Source organism: Glycine max, chromosome 5 (assembly GCF_000004515.6).
Source record: "Glycine max cultivar Williams 82 chromosome 5, Glycine_max_v4.0, whole genome shotgun sequence".
Taxonomy (NCBI): domain Eukaryota; kingdom Viridiplantae; phylum Streptophyta; class Magnoliopsida; order Fabales; family Fabaceae; genus Glycine; species Glycine max.
The window spans coordinates 30,589,583-30,607,931 of NC_038241.2; the positions used below are offsets into that span (position 1 = coordinate 30,589,583).

Consider the following 18,349-nt stretch of genomic DNA (forward strand, 5'->3'; position numbering starts at 1 on the left):
CGGTGACGTTTTTTTAAATTTCCGTCACGCTATTCCGTCATGGCCATTATTTGATAACACTGATAAGATAGCAAGTAGAAAAAAATTTAAGACAAATTTAACCATACATAATAGACCAAAATGATAATTGAGCCTATTTTGTATCTTCATAGTTTGCAATATTCAATAATAATATCTGTTTCTATATTTTGCATATCTGCATTTTGATTTTATCAATTCGTAAAAATTTCAAACAATTCCATCATGACTATTTACATTTATTCTGCTTAGTTAATGGGATTAGACTTATATTCCATCTATTTTAGGATGTAACATAGCAACATGCTAGAAGCAATATTCATTATACCAATCCTTCTGTATCTTTCATAAAAAATAATTGAAAGCATGTCATTTCCATTAAAACAACTGAACTACAAGACCTAAAACAAGAAACAGAAAGAACAAAAAAAGAACAATCTTTTGCATAAAAACCTACACAGAACACCATAATATTGAAAAGTTTTCAACTTTTCAAAATTATATTAGCTAATGAATTAGTAGCTATTCTTGTTTCTTTAGTACCTTTAGTAGTTCCTATACCTATCATGTTCTTGGATTGTTCACATGCCTCACATTTTTTATACTTTAGCTGCAACTTAAATAGGTGAATCCATGGAAGGCCATCATTGACCAATTTTCCACAAAATAGTCTTTTTTCGTTTAGCTTGCAGCACATATATTGTGGCTCAATATAATCTACTTAGTAAACATTTATATACAAAAACCACATAAGACTTTCCTCCTTGAGGTGATAGTCATGTTAAGTCAACAATTAAAAAGAGATTAGGGTAAATTAAAAATACTTAACGTGTTCCTCATTGACATTGAAATAACTTCATGTTAATGCTACCTCATGTATTCACACTCTGAAACAAATACTTATTTCAAAAAAGAAAAAAAAAAGAAACGTAAACTATTAAATGGTGGGAAAAGGTATAAAATGCTCTACATAATCTCCTAAAATACCAACACTTGGTTAAACTTATTCTTGGCAGCATCAAAACCCTGTGAGAATACACGGATTCTACGTACCATATCATACATGAATCAAACAAATAATTCAGGTAACTTATGGATTCTCGATTCAAAATAGTTAGCAGTTAACAGAATTCTTAACAATAAGGTAAGAGCCTAAATCTCTATAAATTTATGTTCGCCCTGTTCCCGAATCTCACGCTAAGGTTGTTGTATATTCCAGAAACCAATACAAGTCTAGGATCATCTTCAGGTATCTCTCGATCCTGCAATTCCACACACAAAGCAGTGAACATCAAGGGTACACTCAATGGGAAGATAGTTTGACCACTACTAAGAGCCTCATATCCTAGAGTTTAGTTTTTTATTTATTCAAATTCAAATACAATACAAGCATTTCAAACTATATAAAGTCATTTGGAGAACATAGAAATGGTCAAATGGAAATTTATTGTACTCTTCCATGCAAAAAGATGGAACACTTCCAACCATATGCGTTTAATTTTGATCCATGTAGTGTAATTACACCATCTAACCTTGAATTACCACACTACTAAATCAGAAATTAAACAAAACAATGTAACAAAACAAGATTGGATTGTAGTACAAAAAGGTTAGTGATAGTGGATAAAAATTAAACTCATTAATTATTATCTCCAATTGAGATAACAGAATTTTCAACCTCTGCAACTACGATTCATATATTTTTACCACAAATATGAATATACTGTGAAATATACGTTTAGGATATGATTGATATGCTTTCATTGTATAGCTAAAATTAGGGATTTCCTTATTTACTCTTCATTATTAGGTTTCCCTTATTATGTATCCATTCTTATTATAAATAAAGGTAGTGTGTGTGGTAATAACACACAACACAGGAAATCACTCTTCTTACATGGCATCAGTAGTTTAGGTTTTTGGATCCCCCTCTACTCTTCTTTTATCTTTTTCTTTTCAGCAGCAGCCCCTTTCTATTTTTTTTTCCTCATGTGAACAGTACTGCCACAGCTGTGAGCCCTCCCCATCGCTACTACAATCTCCTTTTGCCGGTGTGACCACATCACCGGGACCATCATCCTCCGACGAACCCAATGCCACAAGTCTCGCCGCAGTCAGCAGCCCCACGCGCCTGAACCAGTCTGGCATGTGACAGATTCCGACATACCCACTGCCGGCAATCCCACTCACTGCCCTTCCCCTACTCTAGCACACCTTTTTGGCCCCTGTTTGGTCCATTTTGGCTCTTTTTGGTGCTGATTGGTCACCTTTTACTGTTTTTCTTGGGCCTTATTTGGTTCCTATTTTTGTCATGGCTTCCGCTTCCACGGCTATGACTTTCACCAATGTACAGTTGATCCTGTGCGAAAAATTAACCGGGCAGCCAATTACAGCACATGGACCGCCGATGTTCAGCTTTGGTTCCAAGGCCAAGGCCGTGCCGATCACTTGACCACTCAGGCAAAGGATATTCCCACCTTGGAACAAACCCGTTGGAAGCAAGTTGATGCTTCATTATGCAGTGTCCTCTAGTTCACTCTTGCTCCCCACTTTCGACCACAATTTCAGGCATTTCCCACTTGTTATGAGGTATGGAATAAGTTTAAAAAGGTTTATTCCAACAATGTTCATAGTCTCTACAACGTCATAACCACCTTGATAAACACAAAATTGGAGAACATGGATATGCAGAGCTACCTTGGTAAGCTTGAACGCTTAATTGCTGATTATAACACTCTCATTCCTTTTACGAGTGATGCAGAGGCGTTTTATAAGCAGCACAGCTAGTTCTTTATGGTTCCCGCCCTTGCCGGCCTCACACCTGAACTTGAGGTAGTCTGCAATTAGATTTTGTCAGGTCCTGTTGTTCCTTCCTATGACGCGGTTAGTGAACAGCTGCTTCGCCTCTCCACTCTGCATGCCTTTGGATCATCCTCTGCACCGGCTGGAGATTCCTCTGCTCTTGTCTCCCATTCTTCTAATCATGGTGGCGAGACAAAGGTCGTGGTGGTCAACGACGTTCCAGATATTGCAATTATTGCAACATTTATGGTCATATTGAAGCCGACTGTCACAACAAGGCTCGCAATCAAGCGAAGTTAGTGAATGTGGCTCGAGTCACCTTCCCTGCCTAGCCTGCAATTGCTTCTCTTGCCTTGCCTGGAAATGTTACTATTTCTGCTGCTGAGTACAATGAATTGATTCAGCTTTGAGCAACCCAACCACCTACATAACATGTTACTGTTGTGGCTCGGTTTGGTAATCTTGTAGCTTTTATCTCCTAGTCCCCTTTTCTCAGACCCTGGATCCTTGACTCTGATGCCTCTGATCATATGAATGGTAACCAAAACCTTTTCTCTCATTTGTCCTTTTCAAATTCTTTGTCTCCTGTTACACTCGCAGATGACTCTCGGATCCCAATTCGTGGCATCAAACAAACCCACCCTCTTCCTAACTTATCCCTAAATTCTGTCTTATTTGTTCCTAGTTGTCTTTTAATTTAATATTAATTAGCAAGTCACTCGCACTCTTGACTATTATGTTTTGTTTGTTAACAATTTTGTTCTTGTACAAGATCGACGCATCAGAGAGACGATTGGAGCAGGACATGAGTCTGGAGGATTATACCAACTTTCATCGTCAATGGTCTGTGTCTCCGCTATCTCTATAGAACTTGCTCATCAGCATCTTGGTCATCCTAGTCTAAACAAAGTATGCCTTTTAGTTCCAAGTCTTTCTACCGTTAAGTCCCTTCAATGTGAGTCGTGCCATTTAGGCAAACATGTCTGTCATACTTATAATCCTTGTGTCGATAAACGTGCTATGTCACCTTTTGCTTTAGTTCACTCTGATATTTGGGGTCTCATTCGTGTCTACTCAACCTTGTAGTATTTCTATTTTGTTACCTTTATTAATGATTTTTCTAGATGTACTTGGATTTTCTTAATGAAAAGACGTTCTTATGTGTTTTCCATTTTCAAGATTTTACACTTGAAATTCAAAATCAATTTGATGTTTCCATTAAGATTTTACACAGTGATAATGCCTGCAAATATTTGTCCTCCCAGTTTTGCTCTTTTCTAACCTTGAAGGGAATTCTTCATGAGACCTCATATGCCCACACACCACAACAAAATGGTGTTGCCAAAGGGAAAAATCGTCATTTAGTTGAAACAGCTTGTACTCTTATCCTTCACTATAATGTTCCACATCATTTTTGGGGTGATGCACTTCTTACAGCCTGTTACCTAATCAGCCGCATGCCTTCCTCTGTCCTTGGAAATCAGGTCCCTTACTCCATTTTGTACCCTAAAGAACCTTTATACATTGTCCCTCAACGTGTCTTTGGTTGCACTTGTTATGTCCATGATCTTACACTAGGTAAAGATAAGCTTTCTGTTAAGTCCCTAAAGTGTCTTTTTCTTGGGTACTCTTGTCTTTAAAAAGGTTATCGTTGTTTTTGTCCTCAACTTCAACGGTATATTGTTCTACTGATGTTACCTTCTTTGAGAATATCCTTTTTCTCTCTAGTTCCATCGCTGGAGATATTCCTCTAAAGGTTCATGCTTGGTGGCCAAAGGATACACTCATATTTTTGGTCTTGACTACGGGACAACTACTACCCTGTGGCCAAAATCGCATTTGTGCATCTCTTTCTTGTTATGGCTGCCATTCAACATTGACCTCTGCACCAGCTAGACATCAAAATTGCCTTCTTGCATGGTGAGCTGCAAGTGTATATGGATCAGCTTCCTACCTTTATAGTTTTAGGTGACTCTCGGTTGGCATGCCGACTCTGTCGTTCTCTCTATAGTTTGAAGCAGTCTCCTCATGCATGGTTTGGCTGTTTTAACTCTGCCTTGCTCCAATTTGGAATGACCCGTTGTGAGGCTGATCACTCGATGTTTTTCATCCATTCTCCATCTGGTCATTGCATCCACCTTTTGTCTATGTTGATGACAGTGTCATTACTGACAATGATTCTGAGCGTATTCTTCACCTCAAATCTCATTTCCACAATTAGTTTCAAACTAAAGACATGGGTCTGCTCAAATACTTTTTAGGGATTGAAGTTGCCCAATCCTCCTCTGGCATTGCCATTTCCCAACGAAAGTATGCTCTAGATATCTTAACCGAGACCGGTATGCTTTATTGCCACTCCTATGGATTCAAATGTGAAGCTTTTCTCGGGTCAAGGGGAGCCATTGGAAGACCCAGGAAGATATCGTCCTTTGGTGGGTAGACTCTTAGATTCTTAGAATGTGAGTTTAGGCCTAACTCAACCCCAAAAGCTAGCTCTAGGGGTGAGGGTTGTCCTTCACTAATATACTCTTACTTGACTTTATCTTTAGCCGACATGGGACTTAGGTTTTTCCCAATACACCCCCTCATGCCCAACACTTCTTGGACTTGGTGCGTTCCCAATACACCCCTTCATGCCCATCACTTCTTGGGCTTGGTGCATGGATAACAATGGTGGGTGACCCTTTTGAATAATATTGGATATGCTCTGATACCATCTTAAATTCTTAGAATGTGAGTTTAGGCCTAACTCAACCCCAAAAGCTAGCTCTAGGGGTGAGGGTTGCCCCTCACTTATATACTCTTACTTGACTTTATCTTTAGCTGACATGGGATTTGAATTTTTCCCAATACACCCCCTCTCATGCCCAACACTTCTTGGGCTTGGTGCGTGGCCCTTCTAAATAATATTGGATATGCTCTTGTACCATCTTAGATTCTTAGAATGAGAGTTTAGGCCTAACTCAACCCCAAAAACTAGTTCTAGGGGTGAAGGTTGCCCTTCACTTATATACTCTTACTTGGCTTTATCTTTTGCCGATGTGGGACTTGAGTTTTTCCCAATATAGACTAAATTATCTTACTGTCAATAGACCCAACATCACTTTTGCAGTCGGTGTGCTTAGTTAGTTTCTGAACGACCCGACTAATAGTCATTGGAATGTTGCAATGCACATACTTCGATATATCAATAATGCATCGGGTCATGGATTGATATATGAAGACAAAGGCAATGCTAAAGTTGTTTGTTACTCTGATGCTGATTGGGCAGGATCACCGTCACACAAGAAGTCCACCTCTAGGTATTGTGTCCTTATTGGAGGAAACTTGATCTCATGGAGAAGCCTGAAGCGAAAAACCATTGCTAAATTCAGTGCCATGGCAGCAGCTGCATCTGAGAGATCACATGGCTTAGGCAACTTCTCCAACACATAAAATTTGGAGACATTCAGCATACCAAACTATTATGTGACAACAAGGCTGCTCTCCACATTGCTTCAAACTCGATCTTTCATGAGTAGACTAAACACATAGAGATTGATTGCCACTTTGTGTGAGAGAAGGTACTCTCAAGAGAAATCACCACTTAGTTTGTCAACTCCAATGATCAACTAGTAGAGATGATCACAAAATCCCTCAAGGGCTCTCGTGTTGACGGTATTTGCAGCAAACTTGGTTCATATGGCATATATGCTCCAGCTTGAGGGGGAGTGAAATGTGAAATATATGTTTAGGATATGATTGATATGCTTTGATTGTATAGCTAAAATTAGGGATTTCCTTATTTACTCTTAATTATTAGGTGTCCCTTATGTATCCGTTCTTATTATAAATAAAGGTATCGTGTGTGGTAATAACACACAACACAGTAAATCACTCTTCTTACATATAAACTATCACTATCAAGAGAAAATATTTCAAAGCACATAAAAAAAAATATGATGCATCACTAAGGCGAATAACTCACTTTTAGGCCTTGGTAATATGCTTCTACTGCAGGAAATGAAGGGGTAATTCCACGAGCTCGCATCATGTCCCATATGTAGTTAGCAGTGGTATATCCCCCAGTCTACCATTAAAGAAATAAGAACAAAATCACACTTTAAAATCCAGGGCAACAAATATAAACTTTGTATCAAGCACGTAACAAGATATAGTTTGCATACCTTTTCCCCCGCAGCTACAAATAGGAGCTCACTTCCCAATTTGTTATTCACAAAAATGTTTCTCTCATTCATCCTTACCTACATATACAAAATTAAATTTAAAGTCTTTAAACAGATCATATAAATCACATTGTAGTGAAGTTGATGACGAAGCTATGATACCTACCAGAACATCTTGAGCCATTTGCATTCCTTTTTCAGTGTACCCAATCATTGCCCCTTCTGCAAGTGTCTGCAGTCGTGTTAGTTGGTATAACTCAATATGCATTTTATACAAATTATTTTAAAAAATTCATTAAGTAGCAGTGTTCAACAAGGTAGGGGGGATACAAATTGTCAGCCACACATACCATGTCTAAAAGTTAGAAGAAAGACAGGAAAACAAGTAGAAATTAGGGAGAATAACAAAATTCTGGCACACCCAAACGCCACTGCCACAAGGATACTTATCCATTGAACTACAAGATTTGGTATTGAAAATCTTAGAAACCGTATGACCAAAACTCACCACAAAAAGTTCTGAAGCAACAGGCCTGTCCAGCCTTAGGTGGTTCTCAAAAGTTTGAAGACCACGTTCAATATCTCCTGCATGACAATAGCACCTGCATAATAATGGTAAACATAGATAAACTGATTTTTTTGGCAACTGCAATTGGAAAACAATACCAGTAGCATAAAACAGAATGAAGAAAGAAGGAACCAGTCTACAGCCTAAAAAAGTTCAAATTGAAACCACATTCACTTAACCAACCATACTGCAACTGAGTAGAGCAAGTTTGATGATTACATCCATGCCTTTTTACTAGCAATTCATAACTATTAGCAGCATCCTCCAATTGGGCTGGTTCAGTGAAGTTATTTTGTAGAAATTTAAGGGAAAAAGGAGGAAAAGAACAAATTTTGAAGAATATTCTAAATTAACCAAGTGCTTTTATTATAGTAAATTAGTAATAATAATCAAGGTCCAGTATTAGTGTAGTATATCTAGTAAAAACATAACCTGATAAGATTACAAACATAACAAGACTCCAAAACGATATGCAACTTAACAGTTTCATATCTAGCACTGGGAATTATGTCAACTGTTAAGCAAATCCTGCAGATGTAGCAACAAGAATTTAAAGCATGACATCTGCTTGGCTGACACTAGGCCCTAGGGAGTGATAGTGCCTTATTAGTAATTGGCACTGTCACTTACCGAGTGATTGCAAAACATAACTTTGTTTGTCGCCACAATAGTCATTTTAAAATTGCAGGCTTGGCAAAACATATTCATTTAGTAACCTTATCAACCATTCATTATTATATACTTGACTAATTATTTAAATTGGACATGTCTTCCGTTTTTGGAGACACTCCATTTCTTAAACATATTGCTTCTGGTATTCATGAAACTCTCCTTTATATTCAAATGTACAATTCTCATTAAACAACTTCCTTTAGAAGAATGCCAAGAAAAATTAGAAGACCAAAATCTACAATGGTTCTTCATAGCTTAATCTTAAATTACATCCCATACACTAGAAAGCATTAAATGACCAAGATATGTATAATTCATGCATTAAAGAAGTTTGTTAAATGCATTAAAGAAATAACATTAGAAGAAAGTAGGTGTTTTTATAACAATTCAATAGAAAAGTTTTGAATATTGGAAAATGAATAAACTGTAAGTGTATATAAGTAACTAACTCTGGTTAGTTTTATAACTGTAGTCAGTTGACAGTTAGCTCTAGTTAGACTTCCGTTACAACTGAATCTCAGCAGTATAAATACAGCTCTTGTAAGAGATCTCAAAGGCTTCATAATATTTTCTAAGTGCAATATACAAATCCCTTTTCTCTTCTCTAGAGTTTCTACATGCTATCTAGAGCTCTCTGATCCTTTTTCATGGCATCCACAAATTCTAGTGCAACTCCGGCCAACGACAGTGGCCCAACTCCAGCGAACAACTCCGGTGCGACTCCGCTCGACGCGGTTCCGATGAATCAAGATGTTTCTTCATCATTCCCTATGAAATTTTTTGCATCAAATCACAGAAAAGTTAGATGATAAGAACTTCCTGCTATGGCAACAGCAAATCAAGCCAGTGATTGCTGCACTTGGACTCAATTACTTCGTTGTGACTCCTCAAATCCCTCCGCAATACCTTTCTGATGAAGATCACGATCTTCATCGCATTAACCCTCTCTTCTTGATCAAGCAGAAACAAGATCAGTTTCTCCTTGTTTGGCTTCAGCCTATGCTCTCGAGCTCCATGCTTCCTCGAGTTCTTGGATCAAGACACTCGTATCAAGTGTGCGACAAGATTTATGCATATTTTCATCACCAGATGCGAACAAAGGCACGACAGCTCCGACCGGAGCTTCGTCAAACAACACTAGATAATTGTTCAGTTTTCGATTTCCTCTCTCAGATCAAAGTGCTCATTGATGCGCTTGCTTCGGTAGGTGATGTTCAACCTATCGCGAGCACATGGATGCGATTCTAGAAGGACTTCCTAGGGATTTTGACTCGATCATCACTCTAATTGAAAGTCGTCTACCACACATCACCATTGAAGAGGCTGAAGGATACATCCTAGTGCAGGAGCTACATCTTCGCAAATACACCAGACTCGAATCTTCAAGTAATTCCTTCACGCCAACAGTAAATCTCACTCAAGCGAGTTTGTCGCACTCCAATGAGAGTGACAACTGGAATTCGTACTCCGACACCAATGTTGTGTATACAAATCAGTATTTTTCATATTCATGAGGTTTTGGTGGTCGAAATGGTCGTGGCAGAGGCGGTTTTAACTGTATTCGTGGACGAGGTGGTGGTCGCAGCGGTCGAAGCTCAGTCCAGTGTCAAGTTTGTTTCAAGTACAATCACATAGCTCTGACTTGCTACAATTGATTCAATCCTCAGTATCAAGCTGCCAATGGTGGTAACGATAGCAATTATGGGAACAACAATCACAATAACTGGTCTCACAATCAGAATCAGAAGCAGAATTGGGGTCAGAATCAGAACCAAAACAACAACTGGAACAATTCTTCTAATTCCAATTGGAGTTCACAGAAAAGTCAAAATCAGAATCATAACTCTCAGAACTCTATAACTAGGCCTCCACAAGCAATGGTGGCAAATTTTGACTCCAATGCTTCATCATCTTGGTTTCCAGATTTTGGAGCGTCCTTCCATGTGACCAATAACTCAGAACATCTAGCAAACTTCTCCTTTTTTTGGGTCCAAACCAGATCTTCATTGGTAATGGACAAGGTCTGAATATCTCAGCCTCTGGTCATTCCAATTTTGTTTCCCCTTTCAGTTCTAATGTCAAACTTATTCTTAAAACAAGCTTCTTGTTCCTCAAATCACTAAGAACCTAATTAGTGTAAGCAAATTTGTCAAAGATAATCATGTTTTCTTTGACTTTCATGCTAATCGTGGTTTTGTTAAATCTCAGGATTCCAATAAATCATTCTTCAAGGAGATGTTGAATCTGATGACTAGTACCAGTTTCCCAATCTTCAGTTTTGATCTGATATGTCTTCTCCAGCTTGCATAAACACTGTTTCTTCTGTTGATTGTAATAATATTGTGCCTGACTCTGTATATATTTGGCACCTTAGGCTAGGTCACCTCAATTCTCAAGCTTTAAAGCTTGTGCTTAATCATTGTAATTTCAAAATTCCTGTTAAAGATGAACTGTCCTTCTGTTCTGCTTGTTGTATGGGCAAGATTCATAGATTTCCTTCTAAGCTTTCTCAAACTGTATACAATTCTCCTTTGGAATTAATATACAGTGATCTGTAGGGTCCTGCTCCTATAAATTCTCATTGCCAATTTCGCTATTATATGTCATTTGTTGATGCTTATTCAAGGTTTACTGGGATATATTTTCTAAAGAATAAATCTGATGCTTTATCTGTTTTTAAACAATTCAAGTCACTTGTTGAATTGCAATTTAACAAAAAGATTAAAGCTATTCAAACAGATTGGGGACAGGAGAATTTCAAGTTTTCTCTTCCTTTTTGTCAGAATTGGGGATCATTCATAGGCTGACTTGTCCACACACACATTACCAAAATGACATGGTGGAAAGAAAGCATCGTCACATAGTGGAGTTGGGTCTCTCTTCTTAGTTATGCATCCCTTCCTCTTAACTTTTGGGATCATGCTTTTCAAACTGCTGTATATCATGCAAATCAATTGCCCTCAGCTCCTCTTAAGTGTGATATCCCTTATACTGTTCTTTTTCAAACTGAACCTGATTATCAGTTTTTTAAGAGTGTTTGGTTGCTCTTGTTTTCCTTTCTTGCGCCCTTACCATTCTCATAAACTTGAGTTTAGGTCCTCTGAATGTGTGTTTTTGGGTTACTCACCCAGTCACAAGGGCTACAAATGCATGTCCTCTTCTGGTAGAACTTTTATTTCAAAAGATGTCATTTTTAAGGAACATCAATTTCCTAATACAAAACTGTTTTCTACCTCTTCTTCCAGTTCTGTTCCTACTGCATCTTTTTCCACTACCTTACCTGTCATTGAGTCTCTTTCTGATCCTCCTCCCTCTTCAAATTCATCTCAGCCTCAAAGCCAGATTTCCTCACCCTCTATTGAGTCTCCCAGTTCTGACATTCCTGTCTCACAGTCACCTGATCCTGCAAAGTCAGGATACAGCAGCTTCCCCAGCTACCGTTCATAATGGTACACAACAGTCTGATGCTCATCCTCAGTTGTCTCTAACTGAATCTCAGAATTCCCCACCTCTCTTGTTAGACCAGAAAATGTGCATCCTATGGTTACAAGAGCTAAAGCTGGAATAGTACAGCCAAGGATTCATCCTTCCTTGCTTCTTGTTCATACTGAACCCAATTAAGTGAAACAAGCACTTCAAGACTCCAAGTGGTTTTCTGCTATGATTGATGAGTTTCAGGCTCTTAAAGGAACAATACTTGGACCCTAGTTCCTCTTCCTCCCCACAGAAATGCAATTGGATCGGGTATTCAGAGTTAAGGAAAACTCTGATGGCAGTATAAATAGGTACAAAGCCAGATTGGTGGCTAAAGGTTTTAACAAAAAGTTTGGGTTTGATTTTCACAAGACATTCTCTCCTGTGATTAAACCAGTGACAATTCGGGTGATTTTTTTTTTTTTGAACGGCCAAAATTATATTAAATATAGAATAGAAGATACATAGTACCAGAGGTACTACAAGAAGCCACAGGAGGTAGGTTCTCCTGTGACAGAAAAGTAAATAAAATTATGCAACATCCCAACAGAAACAATTCAACCCAACCCAACAACACTAACTCTACTTAAAAGCCAAAGCCATAGATGAAGACCATTGGTGAAAAGGAACATTAAAATCCTTTTCCCACCCCCTCATCCAAGACCAAGCTAGGAAAATTGTATTATCCAACAGCCTTGATATGACAAAAGGATGATTGTTGAAGATAATGTCATTTCTGAGCTTCCATATTAATGTTGTAGCTGCTATCCACCAAATTTTCCACCTTCTGTTAGTATCCTTCAATCCTGACATGGGAGAGTGCTGGAGGAAATTATCCATAGGCTTACAATGGAGCACTCTAGGTTCCTTAACCCATGAGTAAAATTCCCACCATAGAGGCATAATTTTGTGACACAAGAAGAATAAGTGAGAGGCAGATTCAGCTTTGTTTTGACAAAAGGGGCATAGATCATTTTCAATAGTAACATGCCTCCTAATTAGATTATCCTTAGTGGGCAATCTGTCCCATAGAAGTCTCCAAGCAAAAACTAGGGCTCTAGGAGGGATTTTGATGTTCCATAGGTGCTGGAAACCAAGGCACTGATCTTCATCAAGATGATCAACTTTGACATGAAGATAGGCAGAATTAGTAGAGAAAATTCCTTTAGGGTCAGCTCCCCACACCCAAGAGTCTTTCAAAGATGCAGATGGACTAATTGCAGCAGTTTGATCAATAAACTCTGAGGCTCTTCCCATTTCATTATCAAACAGATTGCGCCTCCAAGAGAAGCTCCATTCCCATCCAGATTCAGAAAAGGATCCCATGCTTGCCACTGTCTGAAGTTTTTGAGATGAGACTTGATATAATTCAGGGAATTTATCTTTTAGCCTTGTCCCTCCTTCCACCCAAGAGTCCTCCCAAAAAAGAATTTGATCACCCCTTCCCAGCTTCCAAATGAACTGCTTTGAAACATCTGTCATACTGCTGTGGTTAAATGTGGACCTCAAATCAGACCACCAATATGAAAAGTGCTGCCTTGTGGACCCCTCATCTAGGCCTCTCCATCCCCTGTACTTTGAAATTAAAATTTTATTCCACAATTGATCTGGGTGCTGAAACATCATCCATTTCCATTTGATTAGGAGAGCTTTGTTGAAAGCTTTAATGTCTTTAACTCCCAATCCTCCCCTTTCTCTAGCAGCACATACTTGACTCCAAGCCACCCAAGCTATCTTCTTCCCTTCTTGGTTACCACCCCAAAGAAAATTTCTTTGAATGGTAGTGAGCTTGTTAATCGCTGCTGAAGGGGCCCTGAAAAAAGACATGTAAAACAAGGGCAGAGCTGTTAAGACAGCATTAGTTAGGGTGATTCTACCAGCCATTGATATGCTTCTCTGCCTCCATTTGTTCAATCTAGCCTCGAATTTATTGATAATAGGTTCCCACACCACCCTCCTTCTCGGATTAACACCTATAGGAAACCCTAGGTAGCAGAAAGGAAGCTGCAATGGTCCACAGTTCAAGAAATCAGCAGCACATCTAGTCCACTGTTCAGACTGGCCAATTGCTCCAAGTTGGCTCTTAGCAAAATTGATTTTCAGGCCAGAAGCTATTTCAAAGCTTCTAAGAATAGCCTTGATAACCCTAACATTCTCCATGGAAGCTTCCCCAAAGAAGATGGTATCATCCGCAAACTGAAGAATATTCATTGGGACCTTGTTCTTCCCTACCATAAAGCTGTGAAATAAATTTCTGGACACTGCTTCCCTCATCAATCCTGTTAGCCCTTCAGCAGCCAAGACAAATAATAAAGGGGCCAAGGGATCCCCTTGTCTCAATCCTCTTTGAGGCTTAAATTCTTCAGTTGGGCTTCCATTTACAAGAATGGATATTGAAGCTGATGAAAGACATCCTTTAATCCAGCCAATTCACTTTTCATGGAACCCCATTCTTCTCATTATATAAAAGAGGAATTGCCAGGACACAGAGTCATAAGCTTTTTCAAAATCCACTTTAAACACCAAGCAAGGTTTCTTTAGCCTCCTAGCCTCCTCAACCACCTCACTAGCAATCAAGACTCCATGTAACAGCTGTCTTCCCTTAACAAATGCTGACTGTCTTTCATCAACAAGGTGATTCAGAACCTTACTTAGCCTATTAGCTAAGATTTTAGCAATTATCTTGTATACACATCCTATAAGGGATATGGGTCTGAAGTGATTAATATGTTGAGGATCCCTGAGCTTAGGAATAAGAGCAATGAATGAAGAATTAAGGCCCTTAGGAAAAGCAGCATTCACATGAAATTCTACTAAAAACCTTAGGAAATCAGGTTTCAGCTCATTCCAAAAATGCTTGATAAATCTGAAATTAAGCCCATCTGGCCCTGGGCTTTTATCATTGTCACAAGCCCACACTGCAGAAAGAATCTCCTCCTCTTTAAATGGCTCAACCATCAAATCTCTCTGGATTGGGTGCAGAACATTAAAAGCAACTCCATCTAAGTTGGGTCTGAGCAAATGAGGTTCAGAAAATCTGCTCTGAAAATGATGCATTACCTCAGCCTTAATCATTGTAGGGTTTTCTACCCAAGAACCATCAATCAGCAGTCCCCTCACAGCATTTCTCCTTCTGCTGTAATTAATGATTCTGTGAAAATATGAAGTATTGTTGTCTCCCTCTTTAATCCACCTGCTTCTAGATTTCTGTCTTACAAAGGACTCATGGATAGTTGCCTTTTCCCAAAGATCAGCTTGAGTCTTCTTGAGCTCCTAGATTTGCTGATCAGAAGGTTGTGCTGGTAGAGAATTCTCCAGATCATTTAGCTTTTGCTGAATCTGCTTGACTTTGTTACCCAAGTCTCCAAAGTTTTCTTTACTCCAGTTTTTCAATCTTTGCTTGAGGGTCTGAAGTTTACATTTCAGCACATATCCACCCCACCCTGTAGGTTTAGATTCAGACCAGCAGTCTTTCACCACCTTGTGATAATCTTTGTTCATTAACCAACCATCATACACCTTAAAAGGCTTAGGGCCCCAATCAATGCATTTAGATTGCATAAATATAGGACAGTGATCAGAATAATTTCTTTCAAGTATAAATTGAGAACTATCAGGCCACTTAGATAACCATGCATCAGAGACCAGCACCCTATCCAGTTTGCTTTTACAGGATCCATTTGGCCTAAACCAGGTGAACAGCTTACCCACACAGGGGATATCATCAACCTCCATATCGAGCAGCCAATCATTGAATTCAGTTATCAGATTAGAATCTGAATTACTATGATTGTTACCCAATCTTTCAGAGGGATGTCTGATACAATTAAAATCCCCTACAAGACACCAACAGTCCTCTTGAGATTGAAGCTTCCTTGTACTCAAAGACTGCCATAACTGTCTTTTACCTTCTACATCACAAGGAGCATAAATATTAGCCACAACCACTCTCTGCATGTCAGCCATCCAAACCCCTCCCAGCAGAATAAGACCCTTTTCTGACAGTCTGAAATCAACCTTAAAATTGTTATTATTCCAAATACATAGCATCCCCCCAGCAGTGTTCACAGCTGGATACCATTCCCAAGCAAAATCTGAGTGTCCCCACAAGGCTTGAGCAGCTGCCTTATCAAGAGAATCCCTCTTAGTTTCTTGCAAACAAAGAAGATCCACTTTATGCTTCCCAACCAAATACCTGATAGAGGCCCATTTAATACCTCTACCCAACCCTCTAATGTTGTAGGATAGGATATTCATGTATGAGCTTTCCTATTCCCCAACTCCATAGCTTCCTTTCTGTCCCTAGATTCCATATTAGCATAGTGTTGAATGAAATCAGAGTGTTCTGTTTCAGCCTCCATGCCTATACTCTTTCCAACATCCCATAGTTGGTGGGCCTCCTCCATCACCTCTTTGCTACATATAATCTGGCTTTTTAACCTGCTGTCTGCCTCGAAGTGGCTCGGGTTGTGGGTCTTGTCGCGTTTATCAGTAATGGCCTGCATGTCATCATCTTCTTCTTGTAAATGGATTTTCTTTTCCACAGATTGCATGTTACAAGGTTTATTCAGGGGGTGTCTTTGTCTAACATAGACTTTAGAGTATTTATCTGGTGTCTCTTTAGGGTGTTGGGCTACAGAACAAATTTTTTTCTTTTTGCACCTCTCAGACATCAGTAATGGGCCCATGTTATGACTGGGCCCAACATCACCACTAGACTGCTTGGGGTACAGGTCCGAATGGGGTTGAGGGCACCTTATCTCTTCCTCTGCTTCCCCTTTATAATATACTTCAGAATTCACTTTATCTCCTTCATTCAAATTATTTCCTTGTTGCTGACTATTATCTTTTCGAGCAGCAATCTGAGTCGCGTCACAGGTTATCATTTTAGAGAAAGCCTTCTCGTTATCCGTTGCTGCCCTGCTAGGTTCAAGGTCAACCTTTGCCAAATCGGGATCATGAGTTTCCCCTTCGATACCTTCTGCCTCATCACTGTGGGTACCGTGATATTGGGTTTTACCCATTGGACCGAATTCACGGCAGTACCCATCAGTCTCTTCCCCTGACCACTAGTTATTGCGGAAGCCCGATTTGTTGGATAATTCCGGCGAGAAGGATAAGTTAGTATCCTTATCGTCGTCGGCGTCACCAATATCTCCACCGTCATCCGAGGGTATCTCCTCCGACCAGTCGTCGGACGGAGCCAATCCTTTCTGCTTCGTCCCGCCGTGTGCCCCTGTTTCCTCCACAAACCACACCCTGTACTTAAACTCACCCACCCGAACAGCAACCTCTCTCCTTATTGACGGAGGGAGAGGTGTCCTCACTAGTATCCGAGCACGGTCAAGCCTTCGGCGGTCCTCTGTGTCGTCGTCCAGCTCAATGACGTCGCCGATGAAGGAGATGGCTTTCTTGAAGTGTTCGACTTCCCAGACCTCTAACGGAAAGCCCCATACTTGGATCCACACCACCCTGTTGTTAGGTCGACACCCCGGCCTCCATTTCTCCAGGGAATAGAAGAGTGAGTTGCCACTGTCTTTCTCCGTTTGGATGATGAGTTGTGCTTTTTCGTCCGTTACCCCTGAGAGGAGAATCATGTCATCTCCGAGGAATCTGGTACGAACGTTGTACCCCAATTCCCAAGCAATACGATCTTCTAGAGTCTCCACTGCCATAATCTCCTTTAACTTCCCCACCCAAGCATCTTTACACCAGAGACCCCTACCTGCGTACGGGGTAAGCATTATAGATGGTACTACAGTTTCATTGCTCCTGTTATCACCTGAAAGCTTCCCCATAGTCATCACTTCCACATACGATCTCCGATAGGGATCAGTAGGAGCATCGCAGAGTTTGGGAGACGTGTTAATGAGGTTTCTTCCAATAGCAGTGTTTTGCTGCATCCCTTCAATCCTTGCTGTCCTCATGAACCTAGGTAAGTTGACAAACAGTTTATGCTCATTGATGAAGATATTGTCCAACTTTACCTCCAAACCTTTTGTGTCCGAGACTCCCTTGAAACGCACGAAACCATACCTCTGACCTTCCCTATTGCGCCTTTTCGCTATGTAAACTTCTCTCACATCACCCCATTTTTTAAAATGCTTCCACAGCAACTCTTCATCAGCTTTGTCAGGAAAATGGGTGAAGTAGTATGACGTAATGTCATCCTTATCCCTCCAGTTGATGTGGTAACGTGTAGGTTTACCCCTTGCCACTATGTGCTGCGTTTGATGGTCAGCCTTCAGGGTCTTCTTCAAACCTTTCGCGATCTTTTTACTAATCACCTTAGTCCATACTCCTTCGTCGTCTCCAGCATTGTCCCATCCACAGTTATTGAAGTGCATCCCAACAGTTGGTTTTTCCTTTCGATCCGTGCTTCTCCACCTTCTTGTCCAGCTACTGTTTGCTCTAAGAGAGGCTCTGCCTCTCAACCTATCTCCAAGGTCCTTATGATGAAGCTTATACTCTCTAGGATGGTGTTTTTCACTTTCCCACGTTCTCACTCTCTCGATTCCTCTCCCTCTCCCTCTGTCATACTCTCTATGTCTCTCTCTCACTTTGTTTCTCTCTCTCTCTCTCGAGACCTCTCTCTCTCTCTTACTTTCTCTCTCATCTCTCACCACCAAGGCACTTGTTATGTTAAATT

At 39.9% G+C, this 18,349-nt stretch overlaps 1 protein-coding gene across 1 annotated transcript in view; it reads right to left on the bottom strand.

The window, feature by feature from the left end:
* Positions 1–828: 828 nt before the first annotated feature.
* LOC100799053 (pentatricopeptide repeat-containing protein At4g35850, mitochondrial) overlaps positions 829–18,349 on the bottom strand; it is a 34,173-nt gene continuing 16,652 nt past the window's right edge. Inside the window, exons 9-13 of the mRNA XM_003524680.5 lie at positions 7,495–7,588; positions 7,153–7,218; positions 6,987–7,064; positions 6,788–6,889; positions 829–1,280 (exon numbers count right to left, since the gene is read on the bottom strand). Coding sequence (XP_003524728.1) covers positions 1,179–1,280; positions 6,788–6,889; positions 6,987–7,064; positions 7,153–7,218; positions 7,495–7,588 — 442 coding nt within the window. The 3' untranslated portion in view covers positions 829–1,178. The remainder of the gene's footprint in view (positions 1,281–6,787; positions 6,890–6,986; positions 7,065–7,152; positions 7,219–7,494; positions 7,589–18,349) is intronic.